General features: G+C 63.1%; 1 protein-coding gene across 1 annotated transcript in view; it reads right to left on the minus strand.

The window, feature by feature from the left end:
• GRID1 (glutamate ionotropic receptor delta type subunit 1) overlaps positions 1-19,694 on the minus strand; it is a 688,202-nt gene that overhangs the window by 454,654 nt on the left and 213,854 nt on the right. The window contains exon 4 of the mRNA XM_058299400.2: positions 4,091-4,296. Within this exon, the coding sequence (XP_058155383.1) occupies positions 4,091-4,296 (206 nt within the window). The remainder of the gene's footprint in view (positions 1-4,090; positions 4,297-19,694) is intronic.

The raw sequence follows: 19,694 nt of genomic DNA on the forward strand, positions 1-19,694 counted from the left end.
GATGGATAGATGGGCGGGTGGATGGATAGATGGGTGGGTGGATGGACAGATGGATGAATGAATGGGTATGTGGATAGATGGAAGGAAGTCCCTCCAGGAAGATGAGATGAACCATAGCATCATAATCTATTGTGGACTGGAGTTCTCCCCAGCAAGCTGGCCTGACAATAATATATATATATAAAATTATCCCAACAACCCTGTAGTGGCCACGGAGATAACCTCTAAGACCATAAAAAGGACCCCAAGAACAAACTGGGCCTGAGGTTCAGGCTCCCTGACCTGGGCAACTTCCTTTTGACACGGCAGCCTCGGCTCCAGCTGCCCCTGCCCTGCCCACCCACTGCTGCAGTCACACGACGCACAGCCCGTGACACACAGGGGCTCTCCACAAGCCTCTCCCCAGCTCCTCCTTGACCATGAAGGTGATGCGCCCTCATTCCTGCAGAGTCAGCCCATCATCACCTACCGCAGGCAGCTTCCTGCCCCTGTGACCGCCCCGTCTCTCCCTGGCCAGAAGGCACTGCTCCATCCTCAGGGCCCTCACAGGATCTTGTGCACACCTTGGCTCTTACAGGTGAGGGACTCTGGTGACAGGTGAGGGCCTCTGGTGACAGGTGAGGAGGTCTAGTTAGAAGCAAGGGGCACTGATTATAAGTGAGGTCTGTTAGAGGTAATGGAGTCTGGTAACAGGCAAAGGGAACTGGTGACAGGTGAGGGGCTCTGGTGACAGGTGACGTGGTCCAGTTAGAGGTGACAGGCTCTGGTGACAAGTGAGGGGCTCTGGTGACAGGCGAGGGGCTCTGATTACTCTGAACTCAGGACCCTGTGAGAGCAGGGACAACAGCCTCAGTGTCCAGCATGGAAGGTGGCACAGCAGGGCGCTCGTTCAGTGCTGGATTAAAGAAAGAAAGAACCACTGGGCAGGAGGCTTCGGCAGCCACAGACAAGATTCCCAGGAGCCAGGCCCTCAGACTCTCCGCTACTCTCACCCCAGTTGCTTTGGGGTGCTGGGTTCCTGGAGGAACTTGAGGCTGCCCACTCACCCACCTACCCCAGCTGGTGAGCTGGGCTGACCGGCCAGCAGAAAGGCGGCTGCACGGGGGGCTGGCACTCGCCGCCGGAACCCACTCAAGCAGCCAGAGAGGAACGCAAGGTGCAGCATACGACCTCACCCCCAGGTAGAGGCGACGAGAAGGAGCCCCCTTCCCACACTCGGCGCCAAAGCCGAGCCCAGCCCAGCGCAGGGCGGGCCCTGCCGGAAGAAGCAGCGCTGGACCAGGAGAGCACCGAGTGCCACTGCTGTCCCCTCACCCGCGCCCCGAGCCCAGGGTGGCCGGCGGTCATCGAGAGGCCCAGAGCCTCCGCCTGCCGCGACCCCCGCACCCGCCACCAGGCTGGTTTTCCCGCGTCCAGGGGCCCATGCGGGGTGGCGCCCTTGTGAAGTAGTGGTCCCCAGGGGTGGTGCACCCTGCACCCACCAGGCTGGCAGCCACCCCGGGGGCTGGATGCGCTGTGGACACCATGTGCAGAAGCAGCTCCCGGCACAGCAAATCCACATCCCAGGGCCTCCGGCAGCTAAGAGGCTCATCGGGCACTTTGTGACTCTTATCGGTGAGCATGCCAGCCTCAGCCAGGGATATGCATTTAACCAAAGGTGAAAGGGTCCAAGCAGATGCCATCTCCCGCACTCCCTCCCATGGGGCCCGGGGAGAAGTCGGAGCTGAGGGGCCCCGGAAGCCCCACCTGCCGCCTCTCAGCCAGGACCAGTGCCTGCAGAGCACAACAGCTCCCGATCCTGGGGCTAGGAGGCCAGCTCCCCTCGCCGAAACACTGCGCAGAGTTTCCTAAAATTCAGGACACGCTCTGGGAGTGCCCCCGGCAACGTCTTTGCTATGACAAGGACAGAGGATGTTCCAGAAGCCCAGTGCAAGGCCGGCTTTGGACAGGGACGGCTTCTCCGGGGTCACCAGGGGACCTGCAGCTGGATCAGCTGGACATCTAGATGTGTGACCCCAGAGCCCACGTTCCTTCCCCTCCCACGCTTCGCCCATACCCAGCACGCTCCCTTAAAATGCTCTGGGATAGCAGCCTTGGGTGCTCTCCAGCCCCTTCCCGGGGAAGCAAGCACATCGATTTGACCCACCATGGTGCCCGCAAAACATTTGCATTCTGTTCCAAGCAGAACAGCAAGGAAGAGGGGGCCCTGGTCTGGGCCAGCTCTGTGCTCAGGTCCCGTCCCCTGAGTTGCTATTTGAGTACCTTCAGCAAGTCATCTAACTTCTTTGGCCTCAGCTTCCTCCCCTGCACAGCGTGAGAAACAGAGGATGCCCTCAAAGGGCTGGCACATGGTGGCCCCGGGACACGACGGCTCCCTCCCTCACCTGGTGGCAGGGCTGGGGGCCAGGGACTGAGAGGCTCGCTGGCGCCAGCTGAAGGCGATCGCAGGAGCAGCTGGTCCCGCACCGAGGCCCAGGGTGCCTCGTCCTGCAGGCCAGAGCCTGCCAATCTCGCTGGACGCTAAGGCTCCTCCCCAGCTCCACGCCACCCAGAAGCCACGGCTTACCACGTGCGGTTCAGGGAAGCAGGAAGGCGCCAGGCCCATGTGGGGCCAAGCAAAGCCCCCGGTGCGGGGGCTCACATAGTCAACCGCTTGGAAATAACATTTTCAGGCCCCCCAATCAGCTGGTGTCAAATCCTTGCAAGGTCTAGAAACAGAGGAAGGGGCTGAATTCCCCGGGAACTGGGTCCCCACATGCAGTGAAGTCAGCTGCTCCTGGAGAAGCCAGCATCCACCGCTCCCCACCCGCCATCGCCGTCATCCCATTTTACAGATGGAGAAACTGAGGCTGAGGGAGGCACCCCAAGTCTCACCCCAGATTTGCTTAGCTCCAAAGCCGATAGTCGTTCCTCTCCCAATCGTAACCGCAGAGCAGGGGAAAGGAGGAAAGGAAGCAGGGCGAGGGGCATGGCAGTGAGAAGACTGGGGGGGGTGGCCGCAGGAGTTGACCCCGTGGCTGGAGAAGACCCTGGCCGGGGGCCGTTTTGCAAGGACACCGCTGGGGGCACGATGAGAAAGGCCGGTCGTGCCAGCAGGGCCCTTCCTGGGCTGCCCCTTACCAGAATGGCTCACTCTGCCCAGGGGACCGTGTTCTGGGGACCAGGCCGAGAACCCACAGGACACCGCCACCTGGCTGCCCGCCAGCAGGCCAGGGCCTGAGTGCGCGTCGCGCCAGGGCGCCAGCCACTCGCTCTGAATGAACCATTCCCAACGCTGCGGTGGCAGCGGCGGAGGCAGAGGCACGAGGCGCCGCGTGAGGGGTAACTCGTTCCCAGGGAGCGCAGAGTAAGAAGCAGAGCCCGTCAGGTGGAAGAAGGTAACCGGCCCTTCCCTCCATTCTGCTGTCAGTCCGAAAGGACTAGGGCCGCCCTGGGCCCAACACGGCCCCCTCCCATGCCCCCCGCATCCCGGGCCAGGCTGGGACCTGCCCCCGGTTCATCGCCCCTCTGCCGCTGGACTTCCTGGCGGCCACCCATCAGCCCGTGCAGATAACGTGGATCATGCTAGTCTGTTGCCAAATTAACCGACTCTGTGCTTCACTGCCCGGTGTGGGCTCTGTCGGGGTCCTGACCCCTAGGGAGTATTAAAGCAGCTCATCAGTCTGGGCACCAAAATCACAGAAATCACTAAACGAGCGCGCTCACAACGCACCAGCTGGCCGTACGCAGCAAACACCTTTTCCGGGGGCTGACAAATCCCCAGGCAGAGCTGCCCACCTCCACAGCAGGCAGCTGGAGATTTATGTTCTCCCTAGAGGCTAACACCTGTCAGCAAAGAGGAAAACTTAAAGAGGAAGTCTGTCTCCATACGCAGGGCCGGATTTTACGGGCCTTCCCACGGGCTGCCCCCAGCCTCGGCATCTGGACCGCGCGCCAGCGGAGCTGTGTTGGCGCCTGCCCCCCGACGGCCACCTGCGGCCAAGCAGGCCCGCTCCGGGGGAAGCAAGGACGGTGGGCGTCCTGCAGCGCCCGACCCTGACGGGGCGCGCTGGGCCCCAGGCGCACGCACGGGGCCGACCGGGGCGCCTACCTCGTTGATGAAGGCGTGGGCTCCCTGGGGGCTGAGCAGCAGGATGGCGCGGCGCAGCGTGTCGCGGTAGCGGTTCAGCTCCTCGGTCTTCATCGTGGTGAAGAGGCTGGTGAACACGTGGCTGATGTTCTTCTCCACCTTCTGCAAAGACACGTCAAGGCCCAGCCGTGACGCCTGGTCCAGGAAGCTTTGGAGCCCGCGGATATCTGAGCAGCGGGAGAAGGACAGAAGAGAGTCGTCTCAGTCCCACGATCCCCGACCCCGACAGGGCGCTGCCTAAGCCCGGGAGAGGGCAGGGAGGCCCGGGCTGGGGGCGGGAGTCAGGGTGGGCCAAGGATATTGCTGGGGTGGGAGGCCCTTGATGCCCACCCTGTGCCCTTGCAACCCAGCCCTGAGGCTCGGGACCCCGGCTGATTTCGGGGACTCCCGCCAGCTAATAGCACCCTGGTTTTCTTTGATGAGACACTCCCCCTGCACTGTCTTACCCCAAGCCGTGCTACCCAAGCCTGGCCCTCAGAACATCACAGCTTGACTGGCTCAAGGTTGACCAGAGGACCCAAGGAGGCACACTGAGAGAAGATTCCTAGCACTGTGGCTGGAGGGCCTGGGGAAGAAGCTTGCTCTTTCTCTGCAGGTGCCGTGATGTCAGGACGCATGCACAGAGGGAGCTGGAATAAATTCCCAAGGGATGGCCATCCAGAAGGGACCTGGAGCCCAAATCTCTACTTGCAAGGGATGGGAGGTGCTGGAAAAAAGAAATTTTTTTAACGAGTGGCCAACCCTGTAAAGCCAACTGACCTCCCCAAAGCGTGGCCCACCTAGAACGGAGCCAACGCAGAAGCAAGCAGGTCCCAGGGTGATGCTGTCCTGAGGATGTCCCCGAGCCTCGGGATCCGTCCGTCTGAAGCCTGTGTCCTCTGCACGCTTCGGCTCCATCAGCAAATTCCCCTTCTTGCCTAAGCCCACTCGAGTTGGGTTTCCATCCCTGGCAGCCCAGAGTCTCAACCAATGCGCTGCTCGTTCAAAGCCTGGGCTGTTTCCTTAACCTGGCCTATTGGCGCACTCCACCGCCAAGGGCAAGGCCGTGCCTGGCTGTGCTCCCGGGCCTCCCACGGGCCTCCCACAGGCTCCCTGGCCCTGGAGCCCCCCAGGGCTGCCCACGAGCAGGCTCTGGCTCACCCGGTCCCCGAGAATCACAGTCAAGGTGAACACTCTTAATTCAGCCAGCCTCTGTTTCTCCAACCAGCTCTGTTGCCACACTTTTGGTTTCGTGACATTTCCACCAACGTCCCAGGCAGCTGCAGGGAGCACCCAGGCTCCCCACCCGGCCGGGAGGAAGGGCTCCCCAGGAAAGCCCGACCAGTGGCCTGTGGACAGGCCTACAGAGGCCGGGGAGGAGAGCAGGGGGGTGGGCTGTGGGCAGGACTCCTGCCCCCCACTCAGGGGAAAGCTCAGGAGCAGGCTGGGTGCCTGCCGCACCCCCGCACTCAGGAGATGGCACAGTCGTTGAGCACTCGGCAGGTTCGCCAGCCCCTCTGCACCCCGGTGTGTTCATCTGTAAAGCGGGGATACAACCGCGAGTGGCCGTTTTCCCGGCAGGCGCTCTTCACCGCGGGGCGTCACAAGTCCTGGGGCTCCCACCTGCCGTGCCCCAGGGGCCTGCGCTTGGGACGTGCAGGGGCCGCCTCCTAAGGTGCCCGGGGCGAGGGGCACAGTGGTGCCCAAATGAGAACCCCGGGAGTCCTCTTGGAGGTGGCACTCAAGCCGTGGCACCTGCAGTTAAGTTCGGATGCCCATGGCCTCATGCTCACCGGTCAGCAGTCTCGCCCCCTGGTGCACAGCCTGGCACCCAGACCCTGCCAGCCCTCCCGTGCATGGGGGTCTCGGTGGCTCTCTGCCCACTGAGTCGGGGGCAAAGGGGGGCCTGGGAGCCAGAACAAGTGTCTTCTCCAAGCCCAGGGCCAGGACGGGGTAGCCTGCACAGGGCTCCCCAGGGCCGCCAAGTGGGCATGGAGGACTGACCGAGGACCGCGGCGCAGGGCCTCACACCCACCCCAGTGCCCTGGGCCCAGGCCAGAAACACCCTCGATGCACAGAGAGGCCAGTCCTCGCCAACATGCCTGGAGAGCAGGAGCCCAAGTCTTTTGAAAGGAAATCGGTGAAAGTGCTTTGGAGCTTCTTGGAGGGGCAGAGGGAGGGGCAGGGCGGAAGGACCAGGGGCGTCAAGGAGCGGAATGCAATGGCTGGGAGGCGTCAGCTGCCGCCTCAGCCCCCTGCCCTCCTGCACAGCTCAGCTCATGGGCACCAAGTTCGGCTCAGGAGGCCTCAGGCCCAGCAGGCAGCCCGTCCAAAACCAGCGCTGGGCTCTCGGGCTGCCCGACCCCAAGTTCAGGGCTACCCTGTACCAGAGCCACCAGCCCTGTGTGCCACTGAGATTACTAAATTAGTCAAAGTTCAGCTCCCTGGTTTGCAGGGCTCCCTTGCCACGGGGCGGGCGGCTACCACAGTGGATGCTGCAGATAGAAATGCCCATCATCAAAGGAAGTTTTAGTCCACGGCCCTGCCCAAGGGACCGTCGGTCACCCAGCCTGGTGCAAACAGCGTCCCCAGATATGGGCGACTCGCTGCCTGCAGGGCTCCAGGATTGTCACCTCCCCCCCCCCGCCCACACCATTGCCCGGTAACTGCACCGTCCCCTGCAACTCCCACTCGGGGCGCGGCCAGGGGGCCCGATTTGGCCGACAGGATACCTGCCACCTGGACACAGCCTGGGGTTTGAATAAAGGGCCCCTCCAAGGCCCCACAGTGCCCTGAGAACACTCAGGCTGGCCTGCCAGCAGGACGTGAGACACACGTGGAGACCCCCAGTCACGCGCCCAGCGGCAGACGCTCCCGTGAGCCCAGGGCGGAACGACCCAGCCGGCCCCAAGGGTCTTGAATAATCCGCGGCTGCCGGCGTGAGCCACTGTGTCCTGGAGAGAAGCCAAGGGAACGGAGGCATCTCCCCGACACGGAATCGGAAGTGCAAGGTGGATAACTGCACAACTCTCAGCTCTGCCGGGGCACTGACCCCGAGGCCAGAGGCCAGCCCGGCGCAGCCCTGGCCGCAAGTCCACGGCCCCCATGGCCCGTACATTCGGGGCCTCAGCTCTGGCAAGCTGGGACCCAGACCTGAGCAGACGGTGGGCTCAGAGCCCACCCGAGCCCCCGTCCTCTTCCAGGTACCTTCCCATCAGCTGTGCCTTCAGCGTGGCAAAGCGCCTGCGGAGCCGTGTCCTCAGCACACTCACACGGGCGCGTCGGCCGGGAGGGCTCAGTGTGGGTCCAGGCCCTCCCGCCTCACGCCAGGGGGCTGGCCCTCTCAGGCTGGGGAGAAGAGACCACTCCAGCCACTTCCCCCAGGTGGCCCTGCCTGGCCCCTCTCGGCCTGCGAGTGCTTCTCTCTCAGGAGGCCATGGCGGGCGGTACCCACGAGGTAGGTCAAGTGCAGGCAGGGGACGTGGCACTTGGTCCCTGCAGCTGCCTTTCCAGCGGCCACTGGGGGCCCTACGGGGCCTGAGCCGTCAGGGCTCCAGCTCCCTGCCAGGGCCTCGTGCGGAAGGCTGAAGGGGGCCTCCCGGGGCCCACCGCCCGGGCTCCAGCTGCCCGCTCCCCTTAGGCTGGAAAGGCCAGCTGCAGCCTCCGCCCTCTGAGGCTCTTACTCAGTGCAGGGGAGGGCTAGGCCAGACTGATGGGGGCAGCCAGAGCGCAGCAGCAGGCCCCCTTCGCAGCCCACCCACCCAGCCCCAGGCACGAGGCCAGCGAAGCTCCTCGCCACGGCCTCTGAGAGCTGAGTCTGCAACGCCACCCCATCCCCAGCAGGCCACGGTCACTGCCGCTGCTCCCAGGCTCCAGGGCTCCTGCCCCAGCCCAGCAGGGAGGCAGCCGACAGGGCCACAACTGCCCTGCGGCAGCAAGAAGGGACGGAGGGAAGAGGCCTGCGGGGTGGGAAAGGAGAGGGGGGCGTCCCCTGCCCCAAGGAAGGAGGCTGACAAGGACGCGGGGACCGGGGGCACGTCCTTTCCCAGGAGCCAGACCTGGCAAGGCCCTGGCCCAGCTGCACATGCAGCCTGCCCGGCCCACCCGCTGCTGGGCGCCCGGGGGTCCAGAGGCCAAAGCCTTCCAGCCACGCCCCGGCCACACTCCTCATCCTTGTCTCCTCCAGCTCCCCGAGAGCCTTCTCATGCAGTTCAGCCTCCTAGGTGTGGGAAACAAAAAGGAGCAAGCCTCAGGATGGAGGAACGTAATCTGGATTGGAGTGGACTTGCTGGCATTCTACTGTAGAACTGCTGTGACTCTAGCAATGGAAGGAAGTGTAGCATTGATGTGGAGGCGGTGGCCACGGGAGTTGCTGACGGCAGGGAGAGGGAAGGAAGAAGAGGTGTGATGTGGGGGCATTTTTGGGACTTGGAGTTGTCCTGAATGATATTGGAGGGACAGACGCTGGACATTATATATCCTGCCACAACCCACTGGGTGGACTGGGAGAGAGGTAAACTACGACATAAACTATAATCCATGTGGGGCAGCAGTGCTCCAAAAGGTACTCAGCACATGCAATGAATGTGCCACGATGATGGAAGAGGGTGTTGATGTGGGAGGAGTGGGGGGTGGGGGGTGGGGTATATGGGAACCTCTTATGTTTTTTAACATAACATTTTGTGTGATCTATTTATCTTTAAAAGAAAAAAAGACAATTAAAAAAAAAAATGAGTGAGCCCCCCATGTCCCTGCTGGTGTGCGCTGGCACTTCAGGGGCCAGCAAGACCATTCCCAGCTGGATAAGGGCACTGGGCTGGCAGTGACCATGGGGGCGGCAGCGTGAAGGTGCCAGCTCTGGGAACCTCGCAGCACAGGGGCGAGCATGGCAGGCAGAAGGGACAGCGGGCAAGGGCCCGGGGGGGGAGCGGGGAATCCTTGATGCCAGATGAAGACTGCTCGCTCCATGGTGGGGACGAGAGAGGGGAGGGTGAGTGGACTGGACCGCGGGACGGCCAGGGAAGGAGGCCGCAGGTGAGGCCCGCCCAGCGCCTCCCACCACCCACGGGCCGCAGGTCCCAGCCCGGGCCTCCTCTGCCCTGCCCCCCACCCCGCAGACAGCACCCTGACGCTCTTCCGGGCACCTCCCGCCGCTTCCTGGTCTGGCTTGGTCCACTCCGCTCTGCTCTACTGCTCGAGCCACGATCCACATACTAGGGGTCCCTGCCCCTGGAGCGTCCAGCCTGGCCCGTCCTTGCAGCCCTCGCCCCCCTTGGCTGCCGGACAGGTGGGCTCCTTCCGCTCGACCTGCCTCCCAAACTCCTCCCGAGGGTCCCCCGACACGGGATGTCCTTTAACGCCCGCGTCCTGGGGCTGAGGCCCCCTTGGGAAGAGGACGCTTGGTCATGCTCTTCTCCCTAAGGCATGGCCCAGTGGGTGTGGGCCTGTAAAGAGAGCCCACAAAAGCCGGAGAGGAGAGGATGCAGCCACGGGGCGGGAGGCAGAGGGGACTGCCGGCAGCTGGCCAGAGCGCCACGGATTCGGGAGTGGGAACCGTCCTGCCAATGCCCTGACCTTGGACGTCCAGCCCCCGGAACCATGAGCCCAGCAGTCCCGGTGTTTGAGCGGGCGTGCCTGTGGCACTTGTCGCAGCAGCGGAGGCGGCCAGGGCAGCTCCCCCAGGCGGGCGGTCGCCCCCCGCCGAGCCTGCACTTCCCAGCCCCGACAGCCAGTCTCCGGAACAGCACCGCCAGGCTCACCAGCGCCTCTCAGCTTTTCTCCTAGTCACCTCCACTCTCTTTCCAGGCTCGGGATCCAGCGCCTCCTCCCTGGAATTCCACAACGATCCCCGCCAAGGGCCCCGGCCCGGCACCCAGCCCTCCCCACTAGCTTTTGACCAGATCCCAGTGGTTTCAAGACATAGAGCAGGAAAGCATGTGCCACCCTCCCGTGCCTCCCGCCAACCCGCTCCCCCTAACGTTCATCATCCGATGGGCTCCCCTAACCCTCAAGGAACAGCAGCAGCTTACTTAAAAGTCGCCCAGAAATCAGTGTCCCTGAAAGCCTCAATCAATCCGTCATCGCAAACAGCAAGCCCTTCTGGAGATTTCATGACCGAACACACAACATTCCCGGGCCCCCGGCCTGACCCCCGCGACGCTCTCTGACCCAGCCGCCTGCCCCTTTCTGTCTCTGTGCCGCCAGCAGCCGCGCACCCTGTGCTCCCCAAAAACGAGATCCTTGCCCTCCCTGGACATCCCTCCCCACACACACACCCCTTCTGCCCGGTGCTCCCCTCTGGCATGCACAGAGCCCGCCTCTCCATCAAGAGCCCACCCCTCCACAGCTGTCCTGAAGGCCATCCCAGCTGCTCCTAAGCAGAATTCACAACGCCTCCCTCAAATGCAACAGCTCCACAGAGTACCTGCCAGGCAGGTGCCAGGTCTGCTCGTTTCTCCATTCGTGCCCTGGGCCCCAGGGCCTTTGCACAGGCAGGGGCGTGGAAGGCGTGTGCGAGGTCATTGAGCCAACACGAGAACCGGCCTGGAGGCCAGTGGGAGGCCAGCGGCCGCCATGAGCTGCAGCCCGGGGAGCCGTGTCCCCCCAGGTAAAATAGGAAGGCAGCGAAGCTTTCTTCAAAAACCTGAGGCTATAGCTGTGACTATCCCCCCACTCCCGAAAACAAAACAGAAGAATCAGAGTCACTGGGCATTTTAAATACTTTCTTTCTGAAAAGTAATTGAAACCCAAGAACACTTCTCGAATGGCCTCCCCCGCCTTCCCCTGCCACTTCCAGTTTCCGAGCAAGGCGCCAGCACCGGGCCGCCTCGTGAGGAATATTTCACCATCCGAAATGGGCGCACAGAGGCAGGCGCCTCACGCCCAGAGGAAGGTCACGGCCAGGAGAGCAGGACGGTTACGGGAAAGGTTCCCAAGGCCGAGACCCAACTTAGGGTCTACGGAATTGGCTTCATTGTTTATTTTACTTTTTGCCTATCTGGCTCCCAAAGGTAAGCTTCCAATTTCTTCCCCAACACAAGTTTCCCAAAATTCAAGTTCATTCCCAACACCCCACCCAAGGTCATCTCCAGCTCTGCTGCCCACTCCCCACACCCACCAGCTCAAAATGCCATGACTTTTGCCACAGGCATGGGGCCGCCGCAGAAGCACGCCCTGATGGGGCCGGCGTTTCCGCAGGTGAGGACGCAGCTCCAGGAGCCGCCTGCGGGCTCCAGCCGGGAGGAACGCGCTCCCCTCCACCCCGACGCCACTGCCCTCCCTCCCACACCCGCTGCCTAGCCGTCCAGCCCCCCTCCCCCCTCCTCCTTTCCTCTTTCCCTCCCTCCCTCCTTCCTTCTTTTGCTCCCTCCCTCCACCTCCCCCTCCTTCCTCCCACCCGCCTCTCACCCGCCTCCCCTCCGTCCTCCCCTCCTTCCTTCCTACCCTTCCCTCCCTCCTCCCCTCTTCCTTCCCTCCCTCCTCCCCTCTTCCTTCCCTCCCTCCTCCCCTCTTCCCCTCCTCTCCCTCCTCCCCTCTTCCTTTCTTCCTCCCTCCTCCCTCTCCCCTCCCTCCTCCCCTCCCTCCTCCCCTCTTCTTCCCCTCCTTCCTTCCTCCCTCCTCCCCTTTTGCTCCTCTCTCTCCTCCCCTCTTCCTCTCCTCCTTCCTCCCTCTCCCCTCCCTCCTCCTCTCCCTCCTCCCCTCTTCTTTCCTTCCTTCCTCCCTCCCCCTTCCTCCTCCCCTCTTCTTCCCCTCCTTCCTTCTTCCCTCCTCCCCTTTTGCTCCTCTCTCTCCTCCCCTCTTCCTCTCCTCCTTCCTCCCTCTCCACTCCCTCCTCCCCTCCCCCCTCCCCTCTTCCTCCTCCTTCCTCCCCTCCCTCCTCCCCTCTTCCTCCCTTCCTTCCTTCCTCCCTCCCCCTCCCTCCTCCCCTCTTCTTCCCCTCCTTCCTTCCTCCTTCCTCCCCTTTTGCTCCTCTCTCCTTCCCCTTCCTCTCCTCCTTCCTCCCTCTCCACTCCCTCCTCCCCTCTTCCTCTCTTCCTTCCTTCCTCCCCCTCCCTCCCTCTCTCCCTTCCTTCCTTCCTTCCACAGATATTTCCTGAGCACTGTCCTGGGCCTGGGGTTACACTGGCCCTGGAGGGCAGGATTTTAAACTCCACAGCACTGTCGTCAGAAGCTCTCTCTCCTCAGGGCAGGAAGTGCGGCTCTCGTGCACTCCCTTCTGCCCTGGCTGGCCTGCGCCTCCGGCTCTCTGCAGGTGCTCCAGGAGGAAGGCAGGTGCAGGGAGGGCCCAGTTGCGCCCAGTAGGGCGGGAGCGGGCGCCCGGCCCTGGACCCCAAGCCCACCCTCAGTGCATGGGAGCCAGGCCCCGTCCTGGTGTGCAGCCCCCCCCAGCAGGCGCCCCTCCCCGGGGCCCAGGCAGGGGCCGGCTCCAGGTGGGCAGGGAGACCCTCAGGTGTGCCGCGTCCCGCCCCGAGCCTCCTCGCGAGGCTCTCCTGGGAGGGAGGCCTGCCTGTCCTGCCACAGTCCCAGGGGCCTGGGAAGCCCCAGGGTCCCCGGAGTGGAGTCCCCAGGGAGTCTCCACCCCAGAAGACGCAGCCTGCCCCTGGCCTGGGCATGCCAACTCAGCAGGAGCCCGCAGTGCAGACCTGCAGATGCCGCTGCCCACAGGGGCGGGGGCTCCACTCCTGCCCGCACACCCCGAGCCCAGTTCTCCACCCGCACGACTGAGCCGGGCTGATCCCACAGGGGCAGCCCCCCACAGGGCACCCCCCCACAGGAGCACCCCACACACAGGGGCACCCCCCCAGGGGCACGCCCACAGGCGCACCCCTCCCCAGAGGGGAACCCCCCTACAGGGGCAGCCCCCCACAGGGCACCCCCCCACAGGAGCACCCCACACACAGGGGCACCCCCCCAGGGGCACGCCCACAGGCGCACCCCTCCCCAGAGGGGAACCCCCCTACAGGGGCAGCCCCCCACAGGGCACCCCCCCACACAGGAGCACCCCCCCGGGGGGGCACCCCCCACAGGCGCACCCCCCCAGGGGCACCCCCACACACAGGGGAACCCCCCCACAGGGGCACCCCCTCCCACAGGTGCATCCCCCCAGGGGCACACCCCCACAGGCGTAACCCCCCGAGGGTCACCCCTCTCACAGGGGCACCCTCCCACAGGGGCACCCCCCCAGGTGCACCCCCTCCCCACAGGGGCACCCCCCCACAGGGACATCTCCCCACAGGGGCACCCCCCCAGGTGCACCCCCTCCCCACAGGGGCACCCCCCCACAGGCACACCCCCTCCCCACAGGGGCACCCCCTCCCCACAGGGGCACCCCCCCACAGGCACACCCCCTCCCCAAAGGAGCACCCCTCCCCACAGGGGCACAGCCCCCCTTGGCGAGGGGCACCCTCTACAGCCAAGGCCGAGCAGGAGATGCTCAGCTGCTTCCAGCTCCCTTCCAGGCAACTCATCAGCGCAAAAAGCGCCCCCAAAGCGCTCCCGAACGAGCAAATCAGCCCTCTTGTTCAAGAGGCTCTTCAAGTAGGAGACGCAGACCTGACAACTGCACTGACACAATAGGAGGCTAAAAAGGTCAGCTCTCCCTTCCGCGATGATGAAACTCGGGGGGAAGGTCTGGCACTGGAAACTCTTTGAGAAAGAGAGCTAATTTCTGCCCATAATAGCCAGGAGCCTTCGGCTGCGACAGGCTTCAGACCCGGCCACAGAGGTATCGCCGGATAATTCCTGGCGGGTGCATTTGCACGGCACGTCCACGCACACGTGTCCTTGCGGGCTCAGGTATCCGTGGGGAAGCGGCCCCCACAGCCCCTTCCGGAGCCCTCGCCACGGAGGGCATCATTTGTTCATAGCGTGTTTCATTTGCATCAAGCCCGTTCCTTTCCATTGAAAAAATAAACACAAGGGGAAATGATTTTAAATAATCAGGCTGGAAGATCGAGATTAAAAACAATTTTAAATGAATGTCTACTCGGGCACTTTGGAAAAAACATACCACGCTGCATTAAGTGCTTTGAATTAAGTAAATTACACCAAGTAACAAATTTACATAATGATCAAAATTTGCATTTTACACATGTTACGATGAAAATGGGTTGATAGAATAATTCTTCACCAACTTTTCTGTTCCGAGTCGGGTTCTAGTATTTGGATAAAATTCCGTGCTGTTTATCTACTGCCCTCTTTCATGTTTCAAATATCTGGCTCCTTCAGTATTTTTTTAATCTGCCAGCTCCCTTATTCCCATTGCAATAAATAGTCACTTTGATTTGCAATTCCCTTTCGCCAACTAAGATCATATTTTTAAAGAACACGTAATATGCTAATGATCCTTAGAATTTTCACAAATCAAGTCTGATGTTCTGTCATCTTTCACTTATGAGGTATCTGGTATTGATTTTAGCAGTTCTTCCACAAAGGTTCATGGGGACAGTTTTCAAAGTCCCCTAGCTTTTGAGGCGGTCTTCTTGGGATAAGGAACTGGTCTGGCATTTCCTCACAGGCTTCTCTCCTGTGCCGACAGCCCCTCCCCATGGCCCCGGCAGCAGCGGGGAGCCAGACCCTCGGCCGAATGTGCCTGGGGGAGGCTGATTCTTAGACCCTCCACTGAGACCCAGCCTCCAGCCTCCGAGAGGCCGCGGTTCCCAGCAGGTAGGGGCCAGATTCCCTCCCTCTCCCCGAGCTGGGGGATGCTCCCATGCCATGGCAGCTTGCAACTGCCATGAAAAAAAATACGTCCTTAGCCTGAGTCCCCCCCTCTGAGTGTGAAGCGGATGTAAGCAGGACATCGGATGAGGCTCCTTCAGTTAAGGCACGCCCCAACTGAATCAGGAGGCTCTCCATCCTCTTACTGGAGTCCTCTGTAAGCAAATGAAATTCAGACAGATGGAGAGAAAGCCACGGGAAGAAGCTGGAGGGGCCAGGAGGGGCACCACATACACTACCACGTGCCAGAAAAGCCAAGGACCCAGGATCTCCGGCAGCTGGGCCCAGGGTGCCAGTCTCCTGGGAGGAAGCATCGCCTTGACGATGCCTTGATTTTGGACCGGACCCTGAGCCAATAAATTCCCCGTTGTTTAAGCCAAGCCATTGCATGGTACCTGCTTCAGCAGCCAGGAAACCAAAACAGCTACTTGGCTGCTTTTCTCCCTCTTGACAGCCTGTGAGGGAGGGACAACCAAGCCCATTTCACAGATGGGAGCAGTGAGGACCAGAGCAGTTCAGTCCCTCCAACAAGTGCGGGACGAGAGGAACAACCCACGGTTCCGGATGAGAGCTCTGGATGTCATCCTGGATTTCCTGCTAATTTAAGATTCCAAAGCAAATGTTCACCCCAAACAGCCACACTGGAATTTCCGAGGAGCCCCACGGGCCTCGTCTTGGCTTTGTGTTAACAGCCCACCTGGATGACCGCTCTCCCACGGCCGTGCAGACCCAACACCACACGCGGCGGATGACAGGCTCAGAGCACAGACTTATTAAGGCTCTGTGCCAGGCCCCATGTAAGCTTTCACCTCTGCTCACCTATGTCCCCGGACACCTGGGCACTACCCCCGCTTCACAGGTGAGGATATGGAGACACAGGATGCGGCCACTCGGCCCAGGTCGTCCAGCCGGTGAGGAGCAGGCATGTAGTTCAAGGCCAGGGCCTCTGACTCCAGAGCCAGAACGACTTGCCCACATTCAGTCAGCCAGCCCAAGGCACCTGGCAGGGAGGGCGGCAGGCCCATGAACCCTCCACGTGCACGCACACCTGCCCACGCCCTCTGCCCAGTGTGAGCACCCATGAAGAAAAGCCAGATGGCGCCCATTTCACAGGGAAGCCGCGGGCTCAGAGTTGCCTGCCTGCACGTGGCAGAGCAGGGATTCAAACCCAGATGTGTCAAAGGCTCTGCCCGCTCCACTCCGCAAAGGCATCGGCCTCCCCCCACCCCACCCCAGGCCTACCGAGCAGCCACGGCAGGCAGAGAGCCCCAGAAGGACCGCGCGGCCAGCTGGCCGGGGGCTGGAGCCCAGCTTTTGAGAACGGAGAGGAGAGGAAAACGTGAGGCATGCCATTAGCAGCTGTTAATTTGCAATCAGCATTAATAACTGACATTACGCTGTGAAATGCGGCGTCTTCATTAGTTCTGTAAATTATCACTCTGAGCGAAAGCCCACGCTCCTGGAAACAGCTCCAATTGTGGGGACTTGAAGCCACCACCCTGCATCCCACAGCGCCACCCCTGCAGATCTGCCTGGATCGGCCGCACCCCTGACCCTGGGATCTGACCCAGGCCTCCCCGCTGCCCGCCACCGCAGGTCATGGGACTGGCCCCGCTGGCGCCCCGCTGCCCAGCCTGTGTCCACTGCCCAGACCCTGCTGTGCCCTGTCACGGGTGCTGGAGAGCCGCCCTGCAGGGGACTCGCGGGAAGCAAGCACGCAGCCCCCCGGCCAGGGCCAGTGGGGGGTGCACTGGAATTCATCCACACGGGGTGCCGGGTGCCTGGGAGGAAGTCCTCAGGGGGTGCAGCCTGGGGTTCGTCCGGCAGGATGAAGGGGCCTTTTCTAGCTGGACAAGAGAGGAGGGAGTATCCCAGGCCAAGCGTCACGGGAGCCCGCGGACCATTTGGGGCACCTGCTGACAGCTCCCTTTGGTGTGAGGGGGGTGGGCCCTGGTGTGCGCTCCCCCAAAGAGGATAGCCTTGTGGGGGTTCCAGAACTGGAGGGAAAGGGGCTCAGGGCTGGCCAGGAAGCCCAAAGCAGGGCGTGTGGCCACAGCTGCCCGAGCCCTCCTGCTGTAAGTCAGGGCCCTGCAGCTGGTGCCTGAGGCAGCCCTGCGGCCCCAGGGGCACCCATGTGCCTGCGCCCCCCGCCCTCCCCAAGCCCCCCTTGCCCCTCCCTCTGTAAAGTGAGGGGGCGACAGAATGGGGCACGCGGAACAGCAGGACGGGCGGGCTGCCGGAGAGCCCCGAAGCAGCAGCCCTGCCCTCTCCTGCGGCCACCCCAACTCCAGCACCCCCTTCCTGCGGCTCCCAGCACCCCCGTCCTGCGGCCCCAGCCCCAGCACCCCCTTCCTGCGGCTCCCAGCACCCCCGTCCTGCGGCTCCCAGCACCCCCTTCCTGCGGCTCCCAGCCCCAGCACCCCCTTCCTGCGGCTCCCAGCACCCCCGTCCTGCGGCTCCCAGCACCCCCGTCCTGCGGCCCTCAGCCCCAGCACCCCCGTCCTGCGGCCCTCAGCCCCAGCACCCCCGTCCTGCGGCTCCCAGCACCCCCGTCCTGCGGCTCCCAGCACCCCCTTCCTGCGGCTCCCAGCACCCCCGTCCTGCGGCTCCCAGCACCCCCGTCCTGCGGCCCCAGCCCCAGCACCCCCGTCCTGCGGCCCCAGCCCCAGCACCCCCTTCCTGCGGCTCCCAGCACCCCCGTCCTGCGGCCCTCAGCCCCAGCACCCCCGTCCTGCGGCTCCCAGCACCCCCGTCCTGCAGCCCCAGCCCCAGCACCCCCTTCCTGCGGCTCCCAGCACCCCCGTCCTGCGGCCCCAGCCCCAGCACCCCCTTCCTGCGGCTCCCAGCACCCCCGTCCTGCGGCCCCAGCCCCAGCACCCCCGTCCTGCGGCTCCCAGCACCCCCGTCCTGCGGCTCCCAGCACCCCCGTCCTGCGGCTCCCAGCACCCCCGTCCTGCGGCCCCAGCCCCAGCACCCCCGTCCTGCGGCCCCAGCCCCAGCACCCCCTTCCTGCGGCTCCCAGCACCCCCGTCCTGCGGCCCTCAGCCCCAGCACCCCCGTCCTGCGGCCCCAGCCCCAGCACCCCCGTCCTGCGGCTCCCAGCACCCCCGTCCTGCGGCCCCAGCCCCAGCACCCCCTTCCTGCGGCTCCCAGCACCCCCGTCCTGCGGCCCCAGCCCCAGCACCCCCTTCCTGCGGCTCCCAGCACCCCCGTCCTGCGGCCCCAGCCCCAGCACCCCCGTCCTGCGGCTCCCAGCACCCCCGTCCTGCGGCCCCAGCCCCAGCATCTCCCTGTGACCCCCGACAAACGCTTTCTCACTTGCGTGGCACTCCAGTTACTCCTCGGTGTTCTACTCAGGGTTAATTTGTTTCCTCTGAAACCGGCCTTTGAAGGGGCTCGCCAAGGCCGCCCCGCCCCCCGGCCCCCGTTCCCTCTGCAGAGAAGAGGCTAGGGCCAGCCTCCTCCAGCGCAGGCCGAGCGCGTCCTGGACCACGTCACTGCCCCGCAGAGACCCCGCAGCACAGAGGAGAGGTCGCAGGGACAAATCCCTGACCAAGTGGGCCGCGTGGGCGAGCCGAGTCGGGGGGCAGGGCGGGGCCGAGCGAAGCTGGAGTGGGGCCCGCAGGCAGGTGGGTGCCTTAGGGGATGAGCAGGCTGAGGGAGGGGGGCCCAGGGGTGTCCAGCGGGTGAGGGGGGACCCCAAGGCCCAGCAGAACCACGGCGAGGCTGACGGGGGGCCAGGCAGCGGGGACCCCCTGGGGTGGGAGAAAGGGCCTGGTTTTGGAAGAGCAGCTCGGCACTTCTGTGGGGGCGTGGCCTGGGGGCCAAGGCCAAGGCTGTGGGAAAGCAGGGGCAGGCGGGGCCTGGGGACCTGAGCAGGGCAGGGGTGGGGGGTGGAGAGAAAGGGCCTCCCCAGGCAGAACGGGTGGGGGGCAAGGAGCGCCAGGGCCAGCGGATGGCACCAACGAGGGGACAGGCCCTGGGCGGCTGGGGCTAGCCACGGCCTGATGCTGGGCCACAGGAAGGCACCCTCCTCCACCCGGCGTGTGCACACACACACGTGCATGCACTCACATGTTCACACTCGTGCACATGCCATGTTCACTCACATGTGCACTCACTCATATCCTGAGCTCACACCCACACTCACATACGCGCGTTCACTCACATGTGATACACTCACATCCTGAGCTCACTCACTCCCATCCTCACATACCCGCCTTCACTCACACGTACGCACTCATACCAAGGTCACTCTCACACCCCACTCACAGCCGTGTTCACTCACACGTGCACACACGCACATCCTGAGCTCACTCTCACACCCACATTCACTCGCATTCACTCACATGTGCACACACTCACATCCTGAGCTTACTTGCACACCTACACTTACATACCCACATTTACTCACACGTGCACACACTCATACCCTGAGCTCACTACCCACACTCACATACCTGTGTTTACTCACATGTGCACACACACATCCTGAGCTCACTCTCACACCTATACTTACATACCTGCGTTCACTCACACACTTGCTCACACATGTATATTCACACACATCCTCACATTTACTCGTGCACACTCACCCACACTGGTGTGCCAGAGCCAGTCGTACCAGGCACGCAAGCCTGTTGTTAAATAGCCAGGAACCCTGTGAGGTGGTTTTTTGGCACAGCCACTATGAATTGAATTGTATGAACTTATCCTTACACAAAGTACATTCAAAACAAAATGAATGAAGACCCCAAACTCATCACTTCCTAACTCTTTGGCTGCGTTTTACCACTTCCTAAGCCCTGGAGGCTGCTCAGTCTTTTGTAGCTGTGTGGAAAGACCGCACAACGGCGCGTAGTGGAAG

This window comes from Dasypus novemcinctus, chromosome 6 (assembly GCF_030445035.2).
Source record: "Dasypus novemcinctus isolate mDasNov1 chromosome 6, mDasNov1.1.hap2, whole genome shotgun sequence".
In the NCBI taxonomy this organism is placed as follows: Eukaryota; Metazoa; Chordata; class Mammalia; order Cingulata; family Dasypodidae; genus Dasypus; species Dasypus novemcinctus.